The 21,628-nt window shown below is 37.2% G+C and overlaps 1 protein-coding gene across 5 annotated transcripts in view; it reads left to right on the top strand.

Annotated features, from left to right (window-relative positions):
• FGGY (FGGY carbohydrate kinase domain containing) overlaps positions 1–21,628 on the top strand; it is a 149,808-nt gene that overhangs the window by 38,956 nt on the left and 89,224 nt on the right. For all 5 annotated transcript variants that reach the window (XM_009287409.2, XM_009287411.2, XM_019474173.1 and 2 more), the window contains one exon: positions 18,253–18,368. In XM_009287409.2, the coding sequence (XP_009285684.1) occupies positions 18,253–18,368 (116 nt within the window). The remainder of the gene's footprint in view (positions 1–18,252; positions 18,369–21,628) is intronic.

The following is a 21,628-nucleotide window of genomic DNA, read 5'->3' on the forward strand; positions in this document are numbered from 1 at the left end:
CTGCTAATCTAAGTTAAAACCTGTGTTTGTCCACTTTATTTTAGTTCAAGTGCTCTATCTCAGATTTGTCAGCCTGATTTATGAGCTTGCTGGTGTTCTGCGTTATAGATGTATACTTGTACTCTCCTGAGTGGGGATTTGGAAACAACAAACATTCCTCAGAGAGCCTGTCCCTGTGTTACCCGCGGGGCTGTAGTCATCAGCTCAGTGCCCCAGAGCTGTGGCTCTTCTGCCATCACTCCTAGGCTCCATGTGCTGTTAGAGTAGAAGGGAGTCCGTGGAAGGTGGCCTAGCAATTGCCTCTAGTACCCACGCACAAGGAATTTTTGTCAAAGTGGGAAAGAAAGTAGGAAAGCCCTTCATACTGCAGAAGTTGATCGAGAAAAACTTACCTGAGGATGTGCAAAGAGAGATATGCCTGTTATATTCAAAACCCTCCCTGACCCCAAAACCCACTTGCATTTATGCATATGTAGTACATGTTGTTAGGATGAAGGAAATAACTCCAACTTTCATTCACTGTAGTTTGAAACTTACAATTTTGAAACTTACAACTTTGAATGATACTCTCCTCTCCTTCCAACCTAACTTTCCAAGGTGAGTTCTTTCTTCTGAAGGATGAGTCTGGATCTGCACAATAAGGTGTTTTTATATTTGATTAAAAGTGATGAGAAGGGGAGAACATGCCACGAAATACACAGGAAAACTATTTTCCTGTAGTTTCAATCTTCTAAGATTCCCTCCACAAACCTATACTTGGGAGTTTTTGATGCTGGTTTGTCATTGTATATAATGTATCTAATAAAAGCTCTTTTGAGAAAAAGCAGTATTATGATATAATTTTACTTTCAAGAAACAAAGTCAGTGTGCTTCCTGTCTTAATGGAAAAACTAGGTGTGATGTCCTTAATTCCTTGAACACAGCATCTGTATGTGAGGTTAATGCTGCATAATGCTTTCATCTCCCTATAAAGAAGGGAAAATGGGGAATGTGTAAGAGCATGATACACTGTTGACATTTCTTCTTCATGTTTGTCCTTCATGAACAGTATCTTTCATATGTCATACTGGGTAATGCTTGTCCATGATCTATATAATTCGAATGTGTATCTCAAAGACAAATTCAAGTTCTTTAGTGTTCACCATTCCTCATGCTGATGCCCCAGTACTACCAGGTATGAATATAACAGGAGAGCTCTCTGGAGGGATTCCAGTTTGTTTCAGGCTTCCTGGTTTTGTATACTTTGTCCTGTAGCAACTCTTCATTTTGTGTATAAGGACAGTTCATAAACAGATGTTGAATCTCAACATGGTGCCTGAAATTTCCTGCTATTTCTGACCTGCCTGTAACAACACAGACAATCCTTGTTTACACCGGTTAGCTCCACTGGTAATCTATCTAAGTAAATTTCCTCTTAGCTCTTTCTTTTTCAGGTTGTGTCTCTTTAAATGTGGATCAAAGGAAAGTCATACCTACTAAAAATCTTAAGAGTCAGGAGATTTCTAATTGCCTAACCTATCAAGAGACATACTAATTAATTAATTAAAGTCGATGCTCATTTGCTTTGGCACAAACAGAATAATAGGGACAGTAAAAAGAATGATGTTCAAAATGACATAGCACAAATTACCTTGTAACTATGATATCTGCTGTGCTGATGGAAATCACTTCAGGCTGATCTCTAAGACTTCATCCGCTATCTTGTTTACTTGTTGGTTTATCTGGAAGGGCCTCTATTTGTGTGTGTGTGTATGCACACATGTGTGCATACAATAGGGAACACAGTTTTACCTTACTAAATTTGAAACTCTGCTTGGAGGAATATTGCTCAAGAAAACCACATAAGGCCAAGCTTTTGAAAATGCAGACTGGTTTAGAGAAAGCATTTTAATATATTGAAGCCTCAAGCCATCTACCTCTTTGCTCCTGAGAGCTCTACCTGAAAACTTCCAGGGCTGAATAATTTAAGGTTAGGGTTTTTTTTAATCTTTCTGCAAGAAATACTAGTCTGATGTTTTATTTTCTTAAAGTCTGAACTCCACATAATTTTTTTTCAGAACTGTTTATCCTCACTCCAGACATGAACCTTGGAAAGGTGGCAGAAAAAACAAACAGCTGCTGTGTTTTTGGGCAGTCTGCATTCCTTTAAACTCTCTGAGATCAGACTTGTGCTGAGATTTTCAAATTATTTGTCCTAGGGCTTAACCACTTTCACTCCTGCTTAAAAGTCAGTGAGTTTGCCATACCGGTGCTTGTGAGAGCTGTCATGCAGAGCCTTAATGATTCAAGAACTATGAATATATGATGTGTTCTTAGGGCTTTTTATTATTGTTTCATTCCAACTTCACCTACCTCCCTAATCATCTTTCCATTTTTGGACTCCAACCTTTTTTTTAACTTAAGCATTTTGCTTAAGATATTCTAGGAAATTTTGTTTTCATTTTGGTTTTGGGCTAAATTTGATGCATATAAAAATGTTATTAATGGACCAGGGTGGAGGTAATAAAAAAGACAGTCACATTCCCAAGACCCAGAGTCGGAAATTATCTTCTCCAAGCTTGGGTTTCTTTCCTTCATAAGTGGAAGAGGGGAAGGAGAGCCATCGGTCCTGTGGCAGTGTTTTGTGCCCTCTTGGTGAGGTCTCCAAAATATGTTCTGTGGAGCTTGATGTAACAGGTGGAAGAGTCAGGACAATGTGGGCTTGTGTGGTGAACTACTAAAAGTGTGTTTAATGGTCGGGTCCTTCATGTGGGTTTGCCTATGAGAGAGACATGAGGGTGCTGCTTCTACTTGTGCCTTATAAGTAGCCTAAATCCCAAGCATTTTTCCAATTCATGGAACTTCCCTAAGTAAAAAGGTTGGTTGTACCAGATGGCTATTTTTGTGATATGGGTTAAATATATTGGGCAGGATGCTGAGACCAAATGTGTGTTTACTAGCAACTAGAGTTAATGGAAAAACAAAGCAGTCAATCCAATTCTGACGGGCTTTTCAGTTAACCATGTTCATTCTTTTCTTTGGGCCTCTTTCCAGCAAAGCACTTAGGCATGTGCTTAAAGTTAAAGCATGTGCTTAAGTGCTTTGCTGGTCTGGGTCCTTTATTTGCTATCCAAGCATGTTGGTATGAACAGGCTGTTGGTTGTATGAATGTTTGGGGAACTGTTCTTCTTACACTGTTCATTTTTCTTCTCTGAACTTTTTGTCCACTTACAGCCCAGAAAAGATAATTTGTGATTTCAGTATGACACAGGTAACAATTTGCAAACAGTCTGTAGGTTATTGATTGAGATTAATTGGCACTGATTATGAAGAAGTTGTGTATTTGGAAAAATCAAGGTCAGTCCACCCAGAGAAGTTTTCATCTGATGTATTGCTCCAGCTGAGTAATCTGACTGGCAGCACTTGTCATATGACAAGAGCATCTTCATGCAGTTAAGGTACTGTGGATTTAGTCCATGGTATGACACATTATTCCTTCTTCCAGAAAATTCTCTTTAAGTAACTGCTGCCTTTTAGGTGGCACTTGCTGTTATTTTTTGATCTGTATGTAGATTGATTTGTTTGTTTGTCTATTTATTTCTGTTTTTCATTACTGCAGTCCAGAGTTGTATATCTCTGACTACCGCAGGACAGCAGGTCTTGTGCTGTCCCTTCTCCTCATTCTCACACCATCCATGGCAAGTCAGGACAGGAGAACTCAGTTAAATTCAGACCTTAAGATTTCTGTCTGCATCGTGCAGCAGTGAAAGTTGGCCTCTCACCTCTAGAGCCATCTTAGAACATCAGTGAGTTAATTTTCTTTGTGCTTTTCTTTGTCGAGGTGCAGACCACTTTACACTAAGAAAAATGGCTTAATTATGCAGAATGTATGGCGTGATATGGCTGACAATTGCTGGAGTTAGTAAGGACTATCTAATAGAATAAGTCAAGCACAATCCTGCAGTTGCTTATGCAAACAAGTGACTTACATAAATGCTTCAGTTAATGTCAGAGACACTATTCGTTCAGGTCAGGTTACTCACACCTAAGTCTTTGTAGGACCAAGCTCATAGATAAATAGTAGTTTGCAAAATTGCATTTTAAAAAATGTGTTCTTAATTTCTCTTACATAAAAATGTACAGGGTTTCTATGAAGAGTGATCTTTTTAATTCCATGACTTAATTTGGTAAAACACACAAATGTGGAAATTCTTGCTTTTTTTTTTTCCCCACTAAAAAAATATAAAGCATTAAAGAGGGAATAAAGCATTCTTTATTTTTTCAGGCAGCTAACATAGGGATTTTAAATTGACTTCTAGTCCATTCTTCTCTGTGCTTGCAGCATTTGCAAGTGTATTTTCTGCAAGTATTGCAGTATAATTCAAATATCAAGAAAGGGAAAGAGAAATATTTTAGTGTTGTTAGAACTGCATGAAAGGGTTCATTAGACTTTAGAGTAGTGGTAAACTCCACCCTTCTGGTTCAACCGTCACCTTTCACAGTGTTTAGTGTAAGGCAAGCTCGGGCATTACCCGGCTTACCTGGGAGGGTTAGCTTTGTCTCTGAGAGAGCTGCGGATGTTCATTCCCAGATGAAGTTGTTTTTAAGATTTAAATGAATGTAAAAACCATTGATGTCCACCTTCCTTGTGTAACAGGCTAAAGCATCTGAAATTAGCAGACTAACATCTTTCTTTTAGCCACTCTTCCAAGAACCCGTGGGTTGATTTGTTTGATTGTTGTAACAAGTCAAAGTGGAGGTTCATTTTGTCCAGTCCCTTCTCTTTTACAATGGCAGCAGTAATTGTTTCAGAGGAAAAAATGGAGGGAGGAATCCTAGAATTGACAACATGTTAACTTCCTTCTGGAAATAGTTCTTTTAAATCATGCTCAGTTAATGAGGGTTTATCTTCCCTTATATTATTTCTCTCTTATTATTATGAGTGGAAGCAGTCTAGATATCTATGTAATGTAGTCTTTTTTTTTTTTTTTTTTTTTTTTTTTTTTTTTTTTTTTTTTTTTTTTTTTTTTTTTTTTTTTTTTTTTTTTTTTTTTTTTTTTTTTTTTTTTTTTTTTTTTTTTTTTTTTTTTTTTTTTTTTTTTTTTTTTTTTTTTTTTTTTTTTTTTTTTTTTTTTTTTTTTTTTTTTTTTTTTTTTTTTTTTTTTTTTTTTTTTTTTTTTTTTTTTTTTTTTTTTTTTTTTTTTTTTTTTTTTTTTTTTTTTTTTTTTTTTTTTTTTTTTTTTTTTTTTTTTTTTTTTTTTTTTTTTTTTTTTTTTTTTTTTTTTTTTTTTTTTCCTGTTAAGGTTTAGGTCCCAGCAGTACCCATACCTTTTTTCAATTGCATAATGATTGCTTGTTTTGTTTGAATGAATGTATTGCCATATTCTGAGGAATAATGACACCTGATTTATCTGCTCTGTAGCCTTCCTTATTTTCTGTATTGATCTCCCATTCCTCTCCCTACTGATGTAAATAATCTGGTTTTTTCATTCTTAATTTATGGAAACTTGTGTATGCTTTTACTCACTTCTGTTATATGTTTCAGAACTCCTTGTGGTTCTACTTGGTGGGGTTTTCTTTGTTTGGTTTGTGAAATCACACAGCTATCCAAATAATACTGTTGATGTCCTTGCTTTTTTTGAGATTTGCTCAAAAATTTACCCTCCTTTTTACATGAATACAGTTCCAAAGGACTGTAAACTCGAACCATTTTTATTACTATTATTATTAAATATACTCTAGAAATAGGCGCACTGGTACTGTCATTTAAAAGATTAAAATACAAGCATACAATACAGCGTATGATGTATGTGAAATGACCCATCTTACTTTTCTTTTGATTTGTCTTACATTAAAATCTGTCAAAAATGTTTTTAAAAATTGATACTAATGACTGTAAATTTTGACCAAATATATCTAGTATTTAGGAATGACTTATGATTTTAAGAGTCAACATTGACTGAACTGATGCTTGTGATGGGAGGTAACAACACACCTCATTGCCTGTGTAGGAATCTCTAACGTGCATCTTTGATTCAGGTGCACATGGCAGCCGAATCCTGTCATCCTAACTTGAGTAAGACTTGAAGGAGGTTTGCCTGAGTAAAGAAGGAGGGCTCAATACTGGAGTTTAGCATGTGAAATAGGATCAGTCTGCATCAAAATGTAGTTATTAAAACTTTCTTTTATTGCAGTACTCTTGGCAATTTCCCTGCTTCTGTTCTGGTTTCATTTAGGCTTTGTCTGGCCACAAGTGCATGACAGCCTAGGTTCCAGTTCAGCATAGTCTGACTAAGCTGGTAAAAACTCCCATTAACTCTACTGACATTTCTTCAGGACTATACTTGCACATATGTTCAAGTACCGTGCTAAATTAGCCTCTTAACAGTTTTGATGTTAGGAATAGATACATTATTTGCTCATGAATTAGTAAAATGTGTCTTTTTAGTGACCTTGGGAAGAAATTTCTGGACTAATAGTTCTCTCTCAAAATATCACTGTTAAGGTTGTAAGGGTGTTTTTTTCCCTCACGACTCTAATTCTAACCAATTATATGAAAACAGCACAAACCACATCATGAAGTGTAGCATTGCTTATGTGATTTGCTTTACTAGTCAGTGTATAGTGTCAGCGTTCACGTGGCTGCTGGCCAGACATTGCCCTCAGCATGCCACACTTTCTAAACCACTGGAAAAAAAGTCCACAATACTTCCTAAGTCATTGTGCTCCCTAAACGTGGATGTTGGTGGTGCCTGTCCCATGTTTACTTTTCACAAGTAGAAGGACAAAGTGTCATGGAGCTAATAAGTGCAATCTTCCTATAGCCTGCTGATGCCAATCCTGTGGAATAATAAAGTCTATTATAATACAGCTAAGAGATGTGAGGATATGTGTGGCCACATGAGGACCAGCGGCTGAAGCACCGACTGTACTGACAGATGTGTTAGGTGATGCACGTGTGGATGTGAGTAGTGGTGTGCTGCCATTATGGTAAGGTTGCTGTAAGGGAGTAATCTCTCTCTATCAAAAGCCATATGGTGGTGAGGGAGCTTGCCTGAAACCTGACTTCCTTTTTCTCAGTTACTTGTAGTCTTTGCTTAATCTTCTAACTTCATTGAGTGTTTGGTGAAGCCTCGAACTATGGTAAATTTGTTCAAGCTTAGACTTCCAGAGGAAGGCTGGCTCTGTATACCGATACTTCCAGTTTTAATTGTGTAATAGTTTTAACTGCCTGAAGAAGGTAACAGGAGAAGATATGTTTTTTAAATACAAGCTCTTAACTGAAATAGATATTTGACTTCCTATTGCAGAGTGGTTTGCTTGAAATACTGAGCTTGAAAGAGTATATTTTTCTGAATAAATTGAACTGAAACACTGCTGATGTTGCATAATGGCAGGAGGTATGTCCAGAGGGCAGGCTGCCGGACTGGAGCGGCTAGATACGTGGGCTTTATTTCCAGTTTTGCTTTTCATTTGCCTTGCAATTTCTGGATTATTTTTTTAACCTCTCCTCTGATTATTAAGCTTTTAAAACTTACAGTGACAAAGAGATTCAATTTTATATATGTGCATGCCTCTTGTTACTCTCATATTTAAATATTTAGGCTGTAGCTGTGCATAGGAAGATTTTTAGTATGTTCAGCATCATAGTATCTGAATGGTGTCTTTCTGCCTGGGTCTCTAGACTGAGTCTCTGGAGTTCAAGATTCAATTCAGGGGTCTGAGGTTTACTCTTTAACCCTTGGCCAAGTCATTCAATTTCTTGCCTCTGTTTGTCATCTTTTAAGCGAATGGATTAATATTTCCAATCCCACATGCTATGTCTGATTTGTCTAGACAATACATTTTTGTGTCTAGGACTGTGTCTCATTATGTGTTTTTCAACAGTGCCGAAGACAATGGGCTTGAATCTTGGTTGGGTGTCTGTAATATAATACAGAATGAAATTAATAAAAAAGCAAGCAGTCTGCTGACTGTTTGCTTCCCCTGGCCTCATGACATGGTGAGGCGTATGTGGGTGGATAAAATATTCTTGTTTTCTACTTTCTGGTCCAACTCAACGTGTTTAGCTAAATGCATCTCTGGTATGAATCCACTGAAATTATTGGATGTACACAAGGGATTAATCTGACTTGATATGTTGCACTTGAGATGGGTGTTTCCCTTCAAGTCTGATGACATAACTTCTTCTAGGAATATTGAATTTAATAGTCTAAGTCTTCGAGTCTTTTGATAGTGTGTTCCTAAAGAGAAACACACTTTTTTTTTTAATTGGACTCTGTTACAAATAGTAGAAGAAACATAATCTCATTTTAGTGTGATTCACTTTTTGTTGTACGACTTTTTTGACATTTGCAGTGTTTGATGCATTTATTTATATTTTTTAAATGACAGGTTTAAATAGATTACAGCAAACAATTACAGACAGGTACATTCTCCCAATACAAAGTAAGTATCTGTATGTATATAAATACATGTGTGTGTGTTTGTATTTATGAAAAAGTAAAACATGCCAGTTTTCTTACATTACTTATATATCAAATGCATACTTTCACATCTCTGGCAAGATGTACAAAGGTTACTTTTTTAAGGTACCTTGTCCAACACAGCATTTTATTTATGTGGGTTGATCCTTAGAGTCTCAGTGTCACAGAAGTGGTTTTCCCAACAGTCTGTCATTAAGTTTGAGGTATATCTATATAATAGAACATCAGTCTTGTAACTCTTCTGGAGTACAGGAAACATCTACACTTTATACTTCTCAAGAGACTTCTGTGCTTATTGTGGTGGTAATTGAGGTCACTCTTAAGTCTCGTTGGGGTGGTCAGTAGGTTGATACCAGAGTTTAAAGCACTTTGCTGCTTTGAAACCTTGTGTTGCTATGTAGTCTTTGAAAATGATCCTATTGTTGTTCTTTTTTTCCTTTCAAAGTAGCACCCAGGGTTTAAATATAACATGGAATTTTGTCCGGGAGTGGCTGTAATCAGAGGAGATTAATTATAGATGTGGGTGTAGAAAATTGCAAATGTGAATTGTATTTTTCATACAATAAAATCTATCCCTTTAAGTAAGCAACATATTTTCTTAGAAAATTCTGTAATTTAAAAAGCCAGCAAAAAACCTCCTAAGTGTTACAGCATGAACACCAAATACTAGAGTGAGGTATGAGTTAATTACTCCTTTTTCCTCTTTACAGAAATAATTTTAACTTTTTGATTTACTAATTGACAGACTTACTTTCCTGCTCACTCATTGTTGCTGAGGTCTGTGAGTGGGACTTCAACATGCATGTGTGGTGGTACGTGTTCAGAAGAGTCAAGAGCCCTGCTTCTACATGCTGTATCCTGACAAAAGACCTAAAAGCCCATGGTAATACATCTGCCTTGAAATGCCTCCTCTCGCTGAGGTCCTGGAAATAATCTGCAAGGAAAATATGTTATGATTGTACAAGAAATTGTTTCCTTGTATTTTCTTCCTGGATATTGTCGAGAACTAATATGATACTGAAATGATGCTGGCCAGCAAGTGGGCATGGAGACAATATTTGTGAAACATGCTTAGCCAGTGCTTTTTTTCACATGGTGCAACTTTTGCCAGAGTTGGAGCTCCTGCTTACTGCATGAGAAAACCAGTCGTGGCCCTATCTCTCTGTTTTGCTTGCCCCAGGACAGCTCCCCTTTGAGGCATAAGGACCATTTTTGTGCTTGGATCTGTAGCGTAGGTTTCCCTGAGCAGTGATGAAGTCTGATCTAATACCTCACAAGTTCGAAAGAGAAACTCTCCATTTCACCTCAGTGGAAACTGGACAAACCCCATTACCCCTTACAGCCCCATGCATTTCCTTGTCTGATAAATAAGTTTTGAAGTACTGGTGTAACGCCTATGTGTGTTGGTCAGAGATTTGATGGATACCAGTCCCTCAAGGGCTGTGATGTAGCTGCAGTTCCCTAAGAGCCTTCCTCTTACCTAAAAGAGTATGTTACTCTTTCATGGACTGTGCTTTGGCAGGGAGATTTACGGTAGAGGAAGGGAGACCTGTTTTACATTTTTAAACAAAAGCTGTGCCACCAGTCCAGTGAGGATTCTGACTTTCCAGATGTGAGGCCAACAGAGCTGCTGAATACAAGTTCACAAATTTTTAAACCAAAATGTAGTCTTGTTGATTGTGAAGGAGTCTTTTAGGACCAAGACTTTTAGTTCACTGAGTCAGCAGTGTTCAGAAAAAAATGGAATAGTGTATCTTGAAATTCAAACAAATACTTTAAAAACAGATTTTAAAGAAAAACTGTGAAATCTTTAGGCCAAATGTAGTACTTCAATATAATTATTTTGCAACAAAAAAAGTTTGGCTTCAAAGGGTTTGGAAAGGTATTATATAGTCAAATATCAGTATCATTAGTTTCAATGTATCCAGCTTATAGGTTATGAGCTGTTCACTGTCCTTTGGGTTGGTGACTTTGCGGATTGGTATCTTCTACCAAACTTCCACACTTGTAGTAAAAAGAAATCTTTTCTACTAAAACTTTATATTTTGAAACTGAAGAGCTATTTTCTGAGATTCAGTTTTCCTCATGGTGAATTCAATACTGAAAATGTTTAAAATGAGATAATGAAGACAAAACAAAAAAAGAGGAAGACCCAAATAATTTTTGGAATATTAACTCTTGAAGGCTGAGATCTGGAGTTTAATCCTATTTCACCTGTGAAATATGACAAAATTGCCATTGACGTTAATGTTAACAAATACTGGCTTTTCATTGCATCATGCAGAAGGAAGGAAATTCAGACTGGAGTTTTATATCTATACTTACATATATTATAGATCTTTTTTCTTTGCAGTTAATGAAGATTTCAAAGTGGAGAGAAAGCTTTGATTTTGCTGTGATATTTAACTTCTTTAAAAAATCTAAATGTCAGTCAGACTACTTTTTATTATTTATGACAAATATAAGTGTTATCCATCGCACAGAAAGGATGACGCTAGTAGAATTGCTAACGCTGATTACCATAATTTCCTTGCTACCTTTATTGGCTAGGTTTAAGTCCTCATACATGCAAAGACGGAAAGCCGAGGCCTCTGAGTGCAACTGGTATGAGTCTGCTAGTTGTCCCAAACAGGCTTCCCCACCTGTCTTTTTTGTTTGGCATGTTTAATGTTTTGCTAGAAGAAGAAAACCCTTTTCAGGCAAGAGTCGTATTGCACTGCTGTGCTAAGACAATGGGTTTGGGCAGGCAGGAATTTCATAGGCTTTGGGTCAAAGGCAATAATAATAAAAAGTGTTGTGTTGTAAATATTAGGAACTTGGGATTTGCACGGTTGGGTAGATGGAACAGACCCTGACATGTTTCGGTTTGTGTACATGCAATTAAAGAGCTGTTGAATAGGTGAAATGAGTAAAATGCAGACAGCGTATGTGAAATAGAGCACACCCAGACTTACTTGGCCCTGTGGTTTAAAACTAATCTGCCTGAGAGATCTACTGTAGTAACTGAGTGACAACAGGTGCAGCTCTTCTTACACCTCTGTGAACTCAACCCACTGCTCTGATTCTTTTTAGCAAATGCTTAACATGGGCAGCATCTCATGCATTTTATACATTTCAAAACTAAATGACTAGGTGTCACATTTTTTTCTCCTATTACCTGAGAAGTATTCCCTTAGGACAAATTGCTGCCTCCTTTTCTCATTTCCCCCAAAGCAGCCAAATACACCAGGCAGACAGAGACATTGGTGTGACAGGTATAAATACCAGCGGTGTATGTGGATCTAATAATCTGGTTCTATTTCAAAGGTCATGTATTACTGTATATGGCATTAGCCATAACGGAGCAGAGAATAATTACGTTTCCTATTGCTCTGTGGTAACCTCTGCTGTATTTCAGGGTCTTGCAGTACCAATGCCCAGTTCTGTTTAATATAAAGCTCGGATGCTGAGAGTAAGTGTGCTGTGTCTTAATTTTTTGTCTGGAACATTTTTGCAAAAACCATAGTCAGATCTGTGACTGTGTTAGAGCGGTGAATTGCTCATTTTTGTAAAAAGCCTCGAGACTGTGGGGTCCATAATTTGGGAGGACATTGACAGCTTGGTCCAGATGTCAGTATGTGGAGAAGTTCACTTAAGCAGAACGTAAGCCCTGGTTTTCAATTTGAATTCAAAATCTGTTTCAAATTTGAAGTTTGCAGAACAAAAGGAAAAATATGTTTGATGTTGTGACAGTCATGCTCTGTTGTTTCAGGTCTCCTTCTTGCCTTCAGAATATCATACAGCTTTCTTAGTTCTCGATTCTTTGTAGCTTTAAATAAATCTGGCCAACAGACCACAGAAAGTCACTTTATCCTACTGCATGCTGTTCCTTTTGGGACCTAACTATACCCTATCCTAGCTTCTGTAGGACTTAGCTTTGGTACAGTCCTCAGCAGGTGCAGTTGATTTTAGTTCATCACCACCAAGTCATTCTCAGTATGACAGCCAGGTTTCAAGGACATTTTTCATGGAATCAAGAGCAAAGCTTCCATTCACTTCAGGATGGTCAAGACAGGGTACTCTGCCTTTAAAGCTGGTAGCTGACTCATATTCCAGGCTAAACCCTCTTGAAGGGAAGATCATGTATAAATACCTTATAGGGTCACTTTTCAGGGAAAAACTGTTTCTTTTAGTAACTATCCGTGTTAATAGGACTTTTATATTAACTTATACTCAAAATTAGGATGACTTCCAGAAGACTACTGCAGTTATAGAATATGCCCCAAACTGTGTTTAGTTGTCAAAGATAGCAAGTATTCTCCCAGACAGGGCAGAATCTCTGCAGAGTTGAGAGTCATGTCCTTGCTTGCTTTATCCCTTCTGGAGTGCGGGAGATGGTGTCAGCAAAGAACAGACCAAAGCATAAAGCTGTGGTAACTCTTAAGTAGGTGTGGAGAAGTTTTTTGTGACCTTTATCTTTTAGATAAATTTTTATGCAGATAACTAAGACCATACAGTATTTCCCATTTTTTAATGAACGTATCTGACTTCTGTCTCTCCAAGAAGTACAACAGAGTGAGAGATAATACTCAGAATGGGTAGACAATGTGGGAAGAGCCACATATCAACTAACTCCGAGCACTTGAGTTGCTCTGGCCATGAGTCTAGTTGCCCTGGATCCTTTTGAAGGTTAGCAGGGTTAAATAGTTGCTTCCAGACAGCATTCGGGGAATTATCAGTGTGTGTTCAATCACTACAGACTCCCTGAACCTCATGGTTTTCTTATGAGGACATACTGCTGGTGGGTTTTTCAGAATGCTGAGATTCTGGTCATACAGGACTTCAGCACATTCACAGACAGTCCTCAGCAAGAGATGTGTAAAAACTCAGAGCTAGACAGTAATAGAAAGGATTGTGTAATATGCTGTGCCAAGCCAAATCTACTTTGTAATGAATGTGGCAGGGATTTTTTTTTTCTTGAGGCTGTTGAATGCAAGTAGGATCCTATAGTTCTTTGTAGACTAAAATTTGTAAGAAACTCTAAACATAATCACGTTCCTGTTGAAAATCTGGTTTAAATAAAATAAAAGTTTTCCATGCAAGAGGGTTGTTTTTTTCAGTAGGAGCATTCTAAGCAAAACTTTTTGTTCTGAACAGAGAAAGGAAATCTTTCATTTCATTGTATCGGGATTATGCTTGAGGAAAAGAGTCTTCAAATTCATGGTATTTCAGCCTAGCTACATATGGCCTGTGCTACTGAGGGGTTCCACACCATGTCTTCTCAAGTCCTGCATTAGATTAGGTAGTCGGGAGAGGACTGTTGCCTAGATGATTGCCTATTAACTCAGCACCTTTGAACCCAGCTGATCCTGGTAGTGAAGTAAGGGGAACATTTGCTTCTATCCATCTGGTTCATCCAGCTTCAGCTAGTGCAAGTCTGGTGTTTATGGCCAAATAACTGAGGCAATACTGCCAAATAGTTAGGAAAAAAGGAATATACCACAGTGAATATCAGTACTGTTTCTGTTTAATGTCCACCTTTCATCTCATAAAATTTAGGCGTTACTGTGAAATACAAAGGTTTCTAATAGTTGAGGCTGGCTTTGTAGGTGTAATGATTTGGTTCCTCGGCTTCCTCTTTACCATGTCTTTCTGGATACAATTTTTCCAAGTTACGAGTCATGCTATCACTTTCTCAGGGTGATACTCTGGAGGAGAATTTCTGAGCGATTGCCCATAAAGCTAATATATATCTACGCCATTGGTATTCAAAGGTGAAAAACCATGAACAAACTGCTCTCTACATGTGCCTACAGCTCCCTAGGATATACAAATTGAGCAGCTGTGTGTAATTATTAGAGCACCTCATCAGGTAAGTGGCAGGGATTTGAGTTCAACACATCCAGGTTCTTTTGAACCATGTAGTGAAGTTAATCTGTCATTACGGGCATCTCAAAGAAATCCTTTTTTCTTGAACTATTATCTAAGAGACCAGAATGCCTTTCTGCAGTATACTACTTTCTCTTAGATACTAAGGATTTATATAAAGCTATATTGTTCAGTTAAACATGTACTTTTTACATGGCAATTGAGTAGCGGCAAGGGTGGAATAAGGAGCTTAAATCCCAGAGGAGTGTAAATGCTCAGACTGTGTTTACAACAAGCATTTTGAGGTTCTTGTGGCTATGAAAATAAAACCTACCATCATAATGGGTTAGCGTTTTAGCACAGATTTGAGGTTGGTCTTCATATCAGAACCGTCTACTTCTAGATCTGCCAGTTAATTCATTTGGGAAGAGTTGTCCTTCCCAGTTCGCGTTTTCTATATTGTATTAAAAATTCAACCAGAAATCATCTATTTATCCTTCTTCTGTAAGCACTTTACATTTATAAATCTACACAAGTAGGATGAAAATGCTCACAGCCCCATTGCCATTTCATACTAGAGTATGTTCAGTCCAGCCATATCCAGTAAGAGAGCATCGATATGATGGAATTCAGTGGATTGGCAAGGGCCGGTCTGTCCCTGTTCACACTGTTTCAGTGGGCCTGTATATGTAGTGTGGTGTTGCTCAGAGTGAGCTGTATGGAAGAATTGGCCTCTGTTTAAAACATGCTCTTTGGAGTCCAGCAAGGCTGCTCTGGTTTCTCTTTGGATAAGCATGGAGACTCAGGGGGAGTTGCTTTGTGATCTTCGAAAGTGGGGAGCCATAACATTTAACTCTTAGCCTTAGAGCATTTTTAGGGTGTGGCAATAGTTCATAGCATTGATCTAATTAAAAAAATACATGTTCAGGTCTGATGATAATTTGTTATGATTAGTTATTTGGGAAAACTTGATGCATTATTGTTTCACTCTTTACATCAAAATTTTTCCTAAAGTGATGAGATGACCTTTATTTCAAATACTCGGTTTTTATTTTTCCTTTTAATGAGAGGTTTGAGCTGATTTGGGGGAAATGTTTTTTTTTCTCAGTATTTTTTTCAGCCTAGAATTTATTTATTCACCCAGTTTTTGTCAAAGGTCCTAATTAGATTTCTGTGCCTGGCTTTTAAATCCTTGGAAATTGGAATTTCTTATATCAACATTGGCATTGCTGTAGTTACAGGTCATGTGCTTTTCTGTTTTCAAACCAGACACTGAATTGTAATTGTCTGATCTATTCTTAAACTGTTTAAAAAAAAAAAAAAAAAGGGGGGGGGAAAAAAACAAACAGAAGAGAAGGGGGGGGGGGGGGAGTGTGTGTTCAAAATTGTTTGAAGAGTAACCCTGAAATAATCTCTGCAGTATTTATAAGGGTATAAATAGTTATCTCTATTTTTTTTTTCCTCCCAAAATGTGTAATGTTAATAAATTCTCTTGTTGCAAAGAGCAAACAATGCACCTTTATAAACAGTGGGATTGCGAATGAACATCACCAGTCTGGTTGTAAAAACATGGTCACTCTAAAAGAACAGAATGAAATGAAACATGATGCATTTAAAATACACATTTCTGTCCTGGAGAAAACGGGAGTACGGGGAACCTGTATAATCACCTGATCTTCTGCTCAGTGTCACATAAGAGGATGTACACTGAGAACAGTGCCTTTAGCTGTGTCACCCTGTGAGAATCCTGCTCTCACTTGTACATCTTTGGTTCTCGTTGTAAACCTCCAAACCATGGTGAATCCGAGTTCCAGATAGTTTTCCAGATGTGTGGAAAGGCTCTTCCTGTTCTTATTTGGCTTTATTGTGTGTACAGTATCAGTGTCTAGAAGCCTTACCTTTGATTTGTAGATAGTAAATGAAAACAGCTTTTCTTTTTCTGTTTGTTTGCTGATTTATTTGCTGGTTTATGTTACTATGTTTTAATGGAGGAGAGACACTCACTGTTGCTTTGTTTGTGGGGTATTTCTGTATAAATGAATGGGAAACTATGACAAGGATGTTTGTCAAGCTTGAAAGCAGCAGAATCCATTCCCTTAGTGGCCTCCTCTTCAAAAAGACCAGATCCTTTACTGCATGCTTTTTGCGACAACTGTAAAATAAGAAGCCCTACTTTGCCTAGATAGGAAAAGTGCAATGGGATCTGTACTAGCACAAGTATTTAATGTGAAGTTTTGTCTCTCTCCCTGTGACTGAATACTTAGTATTTTGAGCATCTAGTTGGGTTTGATTGTGTTTTATAGGTGTGGGTTGTAGGTGCTGATATGCATGACATTCTTTGGGACACCTCACTGTATCTGACTTTGAGCTATGTTGCTGTCTTACTTTTAAGTTTCCTGAAGGCAGCAGTCTTCCTTTTTTGTTCAGTAATTGTACTTTTGCTGTAGACGGTGGGGTCATTGTCCAGAGCTGGTTTTCCTAGGCATTATGGTAATATAAGTAACAATATGTAATACAATAATAAGACTTTTAGTTTAATTCTCCTTAATTAGGTCCCTAGTTAGTTCACTTGGATGAAAGGGAGGGTTTACTTTAACTCAAAAAAATATTTTTTGTAGAGAGGAATTTTGTTTGGATTTTACTTATGCAAAACTGCAAGAATAAGTCAAATGCTTCAGTAAAATTCAGTTTGCTTTGAAGATACACGTTCAAATTGTAACATCCTAATAAAAAGAATATGTCTGTGAAAGCACACCTTGGCCAAAAATGAGTCACAAATAAGCTGTCTTCTAAGACAGCAAAGAAAATCCAGCTCTGAAAGGGGTTTCTCTTTGAGAACAGTTATGATATTGTGTTTCCCTGAGATGCATCCGAGATGTCTTACACTTCATGGTACAGTAGTAGTCCCAAGATTACAGGTAGCTTGTACCACCAAATTTTCAGTGGTGTGTAGCATTTTTAATACCTTTTAGTTTATTGACTTTTCAAGCAGAATTAAATACTAATCTTCTGAGATTGGTTCTTAGTGCTCAGACAGACAACAGCCTGTTGAACACTAAATCTTCAGGAACATTATTTGCATTTTGAGGAGAACTGGAGGAATAGAGATATGGATCATTTGAGGATCTTTGTTATGATAGACATTTCTGCAAGTGCTCTTGTCTTTTGTTTATATTCTGCTCCTGTAGTCTGCCCCATGACGCTGTACTGTCACAGCGAAGTTCAGCATCAGCTTATCAGGAATGAGGCTTGAAACAAGAGCTTAATATTGCCCTCAGTTGCATCATGGCTAATGCTGTTTCAGCGTGTCACTGAATTGTCATCAGCTGCTACTGAAATACAGACCTAATGATAGTGGTACTTGAACACATGCTATGCAGAAGCTCTGGTAGTTGGATGCAATTTTGCCTGTACACATTCACCTGGTAAAGGCATTTTGTACCTGCAGGTATTGAAGCAGTGCCATTTAACCTAATTATCAGTGCATATATAATCTCCTGTAAATCGTAATTCAGCTTGAACATAAGTAAGAGAAAGTTTTTCTAAGGACATACTGTGTGCAAAACATTGCTTTTTAGGTACAGCCTGGAGAAGCAGAAATTTTTCTCTGAGCTGCTTGCTAAAGAGCTGTTATGTTCATGCTATGCTGTGTTCTAGGTATATGCATGGCCTGTTATTTGACTGATTTATGCAATGAAGTGGCGAGACCAGGAATTGTTTCAGCAGAAAAGAATCTTAAACATAAGGGCCTTTTAAGGTATCTCAAGACGTGCACTCCAAACAGTAACCAGTTTTTTTTTTTTTTTAATGTTAGCATTATGCTTGGAATTTTTGACCACTGAATGAAGAGATCATTTTGGACAAACTTCTTTCTAGTCACAAGTTTAAAACCAAATGTATTCATTTTTCTGATTCTGTGCATATATTGTCTCTTTTCTAGGTCCCTCTGTACAGTAGTGTGCAAGTGGACGTACACTTCAGATGGAGGTTGGGATGACAGTTTTTGGAAAATGATTGGTTTGGAAGATTTGGTGAAGGATAAGTATGAAAAAATAGGTATATCAGGGTGTTGTTTTGTTTTATATATATACATATAAAAAAGATATATGCATATAAATAGATCTTTTGCTGTAATATTGTGAATGTCAGCAGAAATGTAGCAGGACTTGATGAAGCTTCAAATGGGTTGATAACAAGGCTGGATGCCCATAGGTAACAGCTTTCCTCAGTATACTTTTTACTTGGCGTTGTCATGAAAAACTGTGTTTAAATTTTATATCTTCTACCCTTCTGAAAGGCCTAGCTAGCCTTTCAGTACTGCTCAGTTTCAACAATAGAGAAGTAAATGGGAGCCTCAGCAACTAATTACATGAAGGAAGCACCTGATAGGGACATATGGGATGGCAGGCTATGAAAAAAAGCCACAATGTAATAATTTATAGCTGTCACTGATAGCATGTTTTGCGACCGGTACCAATCTCCCTTATAGTAATTTTCAAAAAAAGTGCTACTTCTGCTTGTTATTATCTTCATACTGTTCTTTTTCACTCTCGTAGAGCCTAAGTTTAATTAGAATGTTAGCCTTGCTAATAGCAATTCCTACAGCAGATATTCATTAAAAGTCCATAATGTTAATATACCAGAAAATTTCCAGGATAACTTTATTAGACTTTCCCTGTTAATTTAATGGACTTTTAATGGATGTCCTAAGCAGACATGTCATTAACAAGAATATTACCAGACATGAATTAAAATATGCTCATTCATCAAAGCTAATTATCTGAAATTTCCTTTGATTTTTTTTTTTTCCTAGCACTTTGAACAAGTTTGTACAGCAGTTTAAATGCAGCAACATGAAATGGAAATGGTGTAGGGAAGACTGTAGTGAAATGAAATGTAATGAAATCAATAAGCTTTTCTGATCATCACAAAATATACTATAAGTCATTTTTAGGTTATCAGATAATTGTACTTGAAAGCTTCCTTGCATAGACTTCAGCTTTTCCCCCTGCAACTGAAACTGCTTATGCAAAGATATAAAACCTACTAGAGTATTAGGCTTTTAGCTTCCTAAGGTTTTAGTTTGAATACAATTCTTAAAACATCTATCACGTGGCTTTTAGCAAATCTTCAACAAGTTAAAATAAGACTTGCAATAAATACATGTTTTTACCAGAAAATTGAACATCGCAGCAGCTGGTGGTCTCACGGAAGAGTATTTTTAAAATAAATTATTTATGAAGTGTAAGCTAAGGCTTTAATACAATATTTATGCGATGCACTTCAAGGACAGTGCAAAGCAATTTACCATTTTAAGTAACTAAACATACATGTTTTAAATGATAAAGTAGCCATTAATAAAAAGGGCCTTTTGTTGTGATGGAAGCCTCATAAAACTAATCTATATATGGCTTAACATTTAGCAGGACAAAAATCATTAATTTCCAATATCAGGCTTACATTTTTGTTAAAACACAACGTTTACAAAATAGATCAGTAAATTAACTTCTGTTGATAGGCATTTCTTGAAAGAGAAAAATGTTTTCCTGAGTTAATGGGGAAAGTGTCTAGTTCCCTGGGCAATGGCATTGATTTTCAAGAAACAAACCATAGAATACCTGGGTGCATCTCAGCTGGAATTGGAGAAGCAGAATCTGACCTCCAGAATTGCACCAAACTGTAGGCTAGAACTTGAAGCTTCCGAAAAGTACATACTTTTACTCACCTTGAGAAATCCTTTGATTTTCAGATTCTTGGGCTGATTACCTTAGGTGTATCCAAAGTATAAGACACTTTTTGTTTTGCATAATAATGCTGAAACCTGGCCTTAGGTAGAATATATGCTTATTTCCATGACCATTTGTCTAACCTTGCCTTTTTTAAAAAGGAAGGTTTACATTCATTATATTTAGCTGTGTGATAAAATCACAAAAAAGCCGGACAGTGACCTTAATTCATGTGTCTATGAAGAAGGAGTAAGGAGCTCTCTGCATGACTCTGGAAACCGGATAGCAACTGCTCCTTTATTCCTTTGAGTTTATCTTCTAAACTGGGCCTGTTGGAGTCTCTTGGAAGGGTTTAGCTTCAGAAGGAGACAAAAAGACACCAAAACTAAGCAACTCACTCCCCACACAGAAGCTACTTAACACTGCTGAGGTCTGTGTTGAGTGCTGTGGAAGTGCTTTGCTTTCTGCCACTCCTAATCTTATCAGTGTTCCCGTACATGGGAAAATGGGAATGGTAACATTGTTCCAATGGAAGTTTGGGGGGTTTGCTTGTTTTAATGAGTGTTCACTGTTGTTGGACTTGGGAAGAGCACTCTGAATAAGCTCAGCTTTCCTTTACTTAATTTAAATTAATCAGGACACTGTAGATCCACTTACCAGGAAGTGCCATTCAGTCACTTGAGCAGCACTGGTCAAACTGCAGCTGGAATGGTCTTGTATAGCGCAAGACTCCCAACACCCAAGGTGTCGGCATTGGTAGCAAGGCACCATCACTGCATAGACCTCTTCCCAGGAGCCCACGAATGCTACACTGAGCACAACGAACACAGGATCACGCCTTGCACAAACTCAATTCAAGCTATATTTATAATATTGCTTCAGTGTGCTGTCCCATAAGTGAACAGTCTCAGCTGCCGTTAACTTCAGCACATTATACAAAAGGAAGGCAATTTGTTTAGGTAACTCATATGGACAAACAGTCAGAGTGTGTGCTTCCAGGAGGCACATCATAGTGTGCTACGGCTGACAGAAAAGAATTTGAAGCAGTAGACATAGCTGGCTTGCCGATTAAGGAACTCGAAATTGCCAGATAACCTAGGTAGGAGTAGGTTGAAGGGAGATTGTACACGGTCAAAAACTCCTCCTAAAATGAAAACAAAACCAAAAACCTAACAAGTCTGAAGTAATTCTAGTGGAATTTCCTCTTCTGTTCTCAAGCTTGTCCAAGTCCATGTATGTCTGCTCAAGGTTTGTTTAGCTCAAATACAAGGATATATTTTAATGCCTGCACATTCCCCTTGTAAAGAGAGATAATAGTATTTTTCTCACATATCTCTCCTAAAAGATTAGCAGGTTCTGAATCATTTCTTTCTAAACAAAGCAAAATGTCACAAGATAAAATTAGCAAAATTTTCTTACTGTAACAAAAGTAAATACATAGTTTATCAGTTTAAAATAGGCAGAAAAGCTATGTGTTTTTTTAATCTCTAGTGAAATCATTATTGTTTCCAATCAGAGGGAACTACAGATGAATAATTATGACTAGACTTTTTTTGAAGTAGCTTTAACTTTCATGACACTGGAAATATT

The sequence above is a fragment of the Aptenodytes forsteri genome, unplaced genomic scaffold (genome assembly GCF_000699145.1).
Source record: "Aptenodytes forsteri isolate BGI_AS27 unplaced genomic scaffold, ASM69914v1 Scaffold119, whole genome shotgun sequence".
Taxonomy (NCBI): Eukaryota; Metazoa; Chordata; class Aves; order Sphenisciformes; family Spheniscidae; genus Aptenodytes; species Aptenodytes forsteri.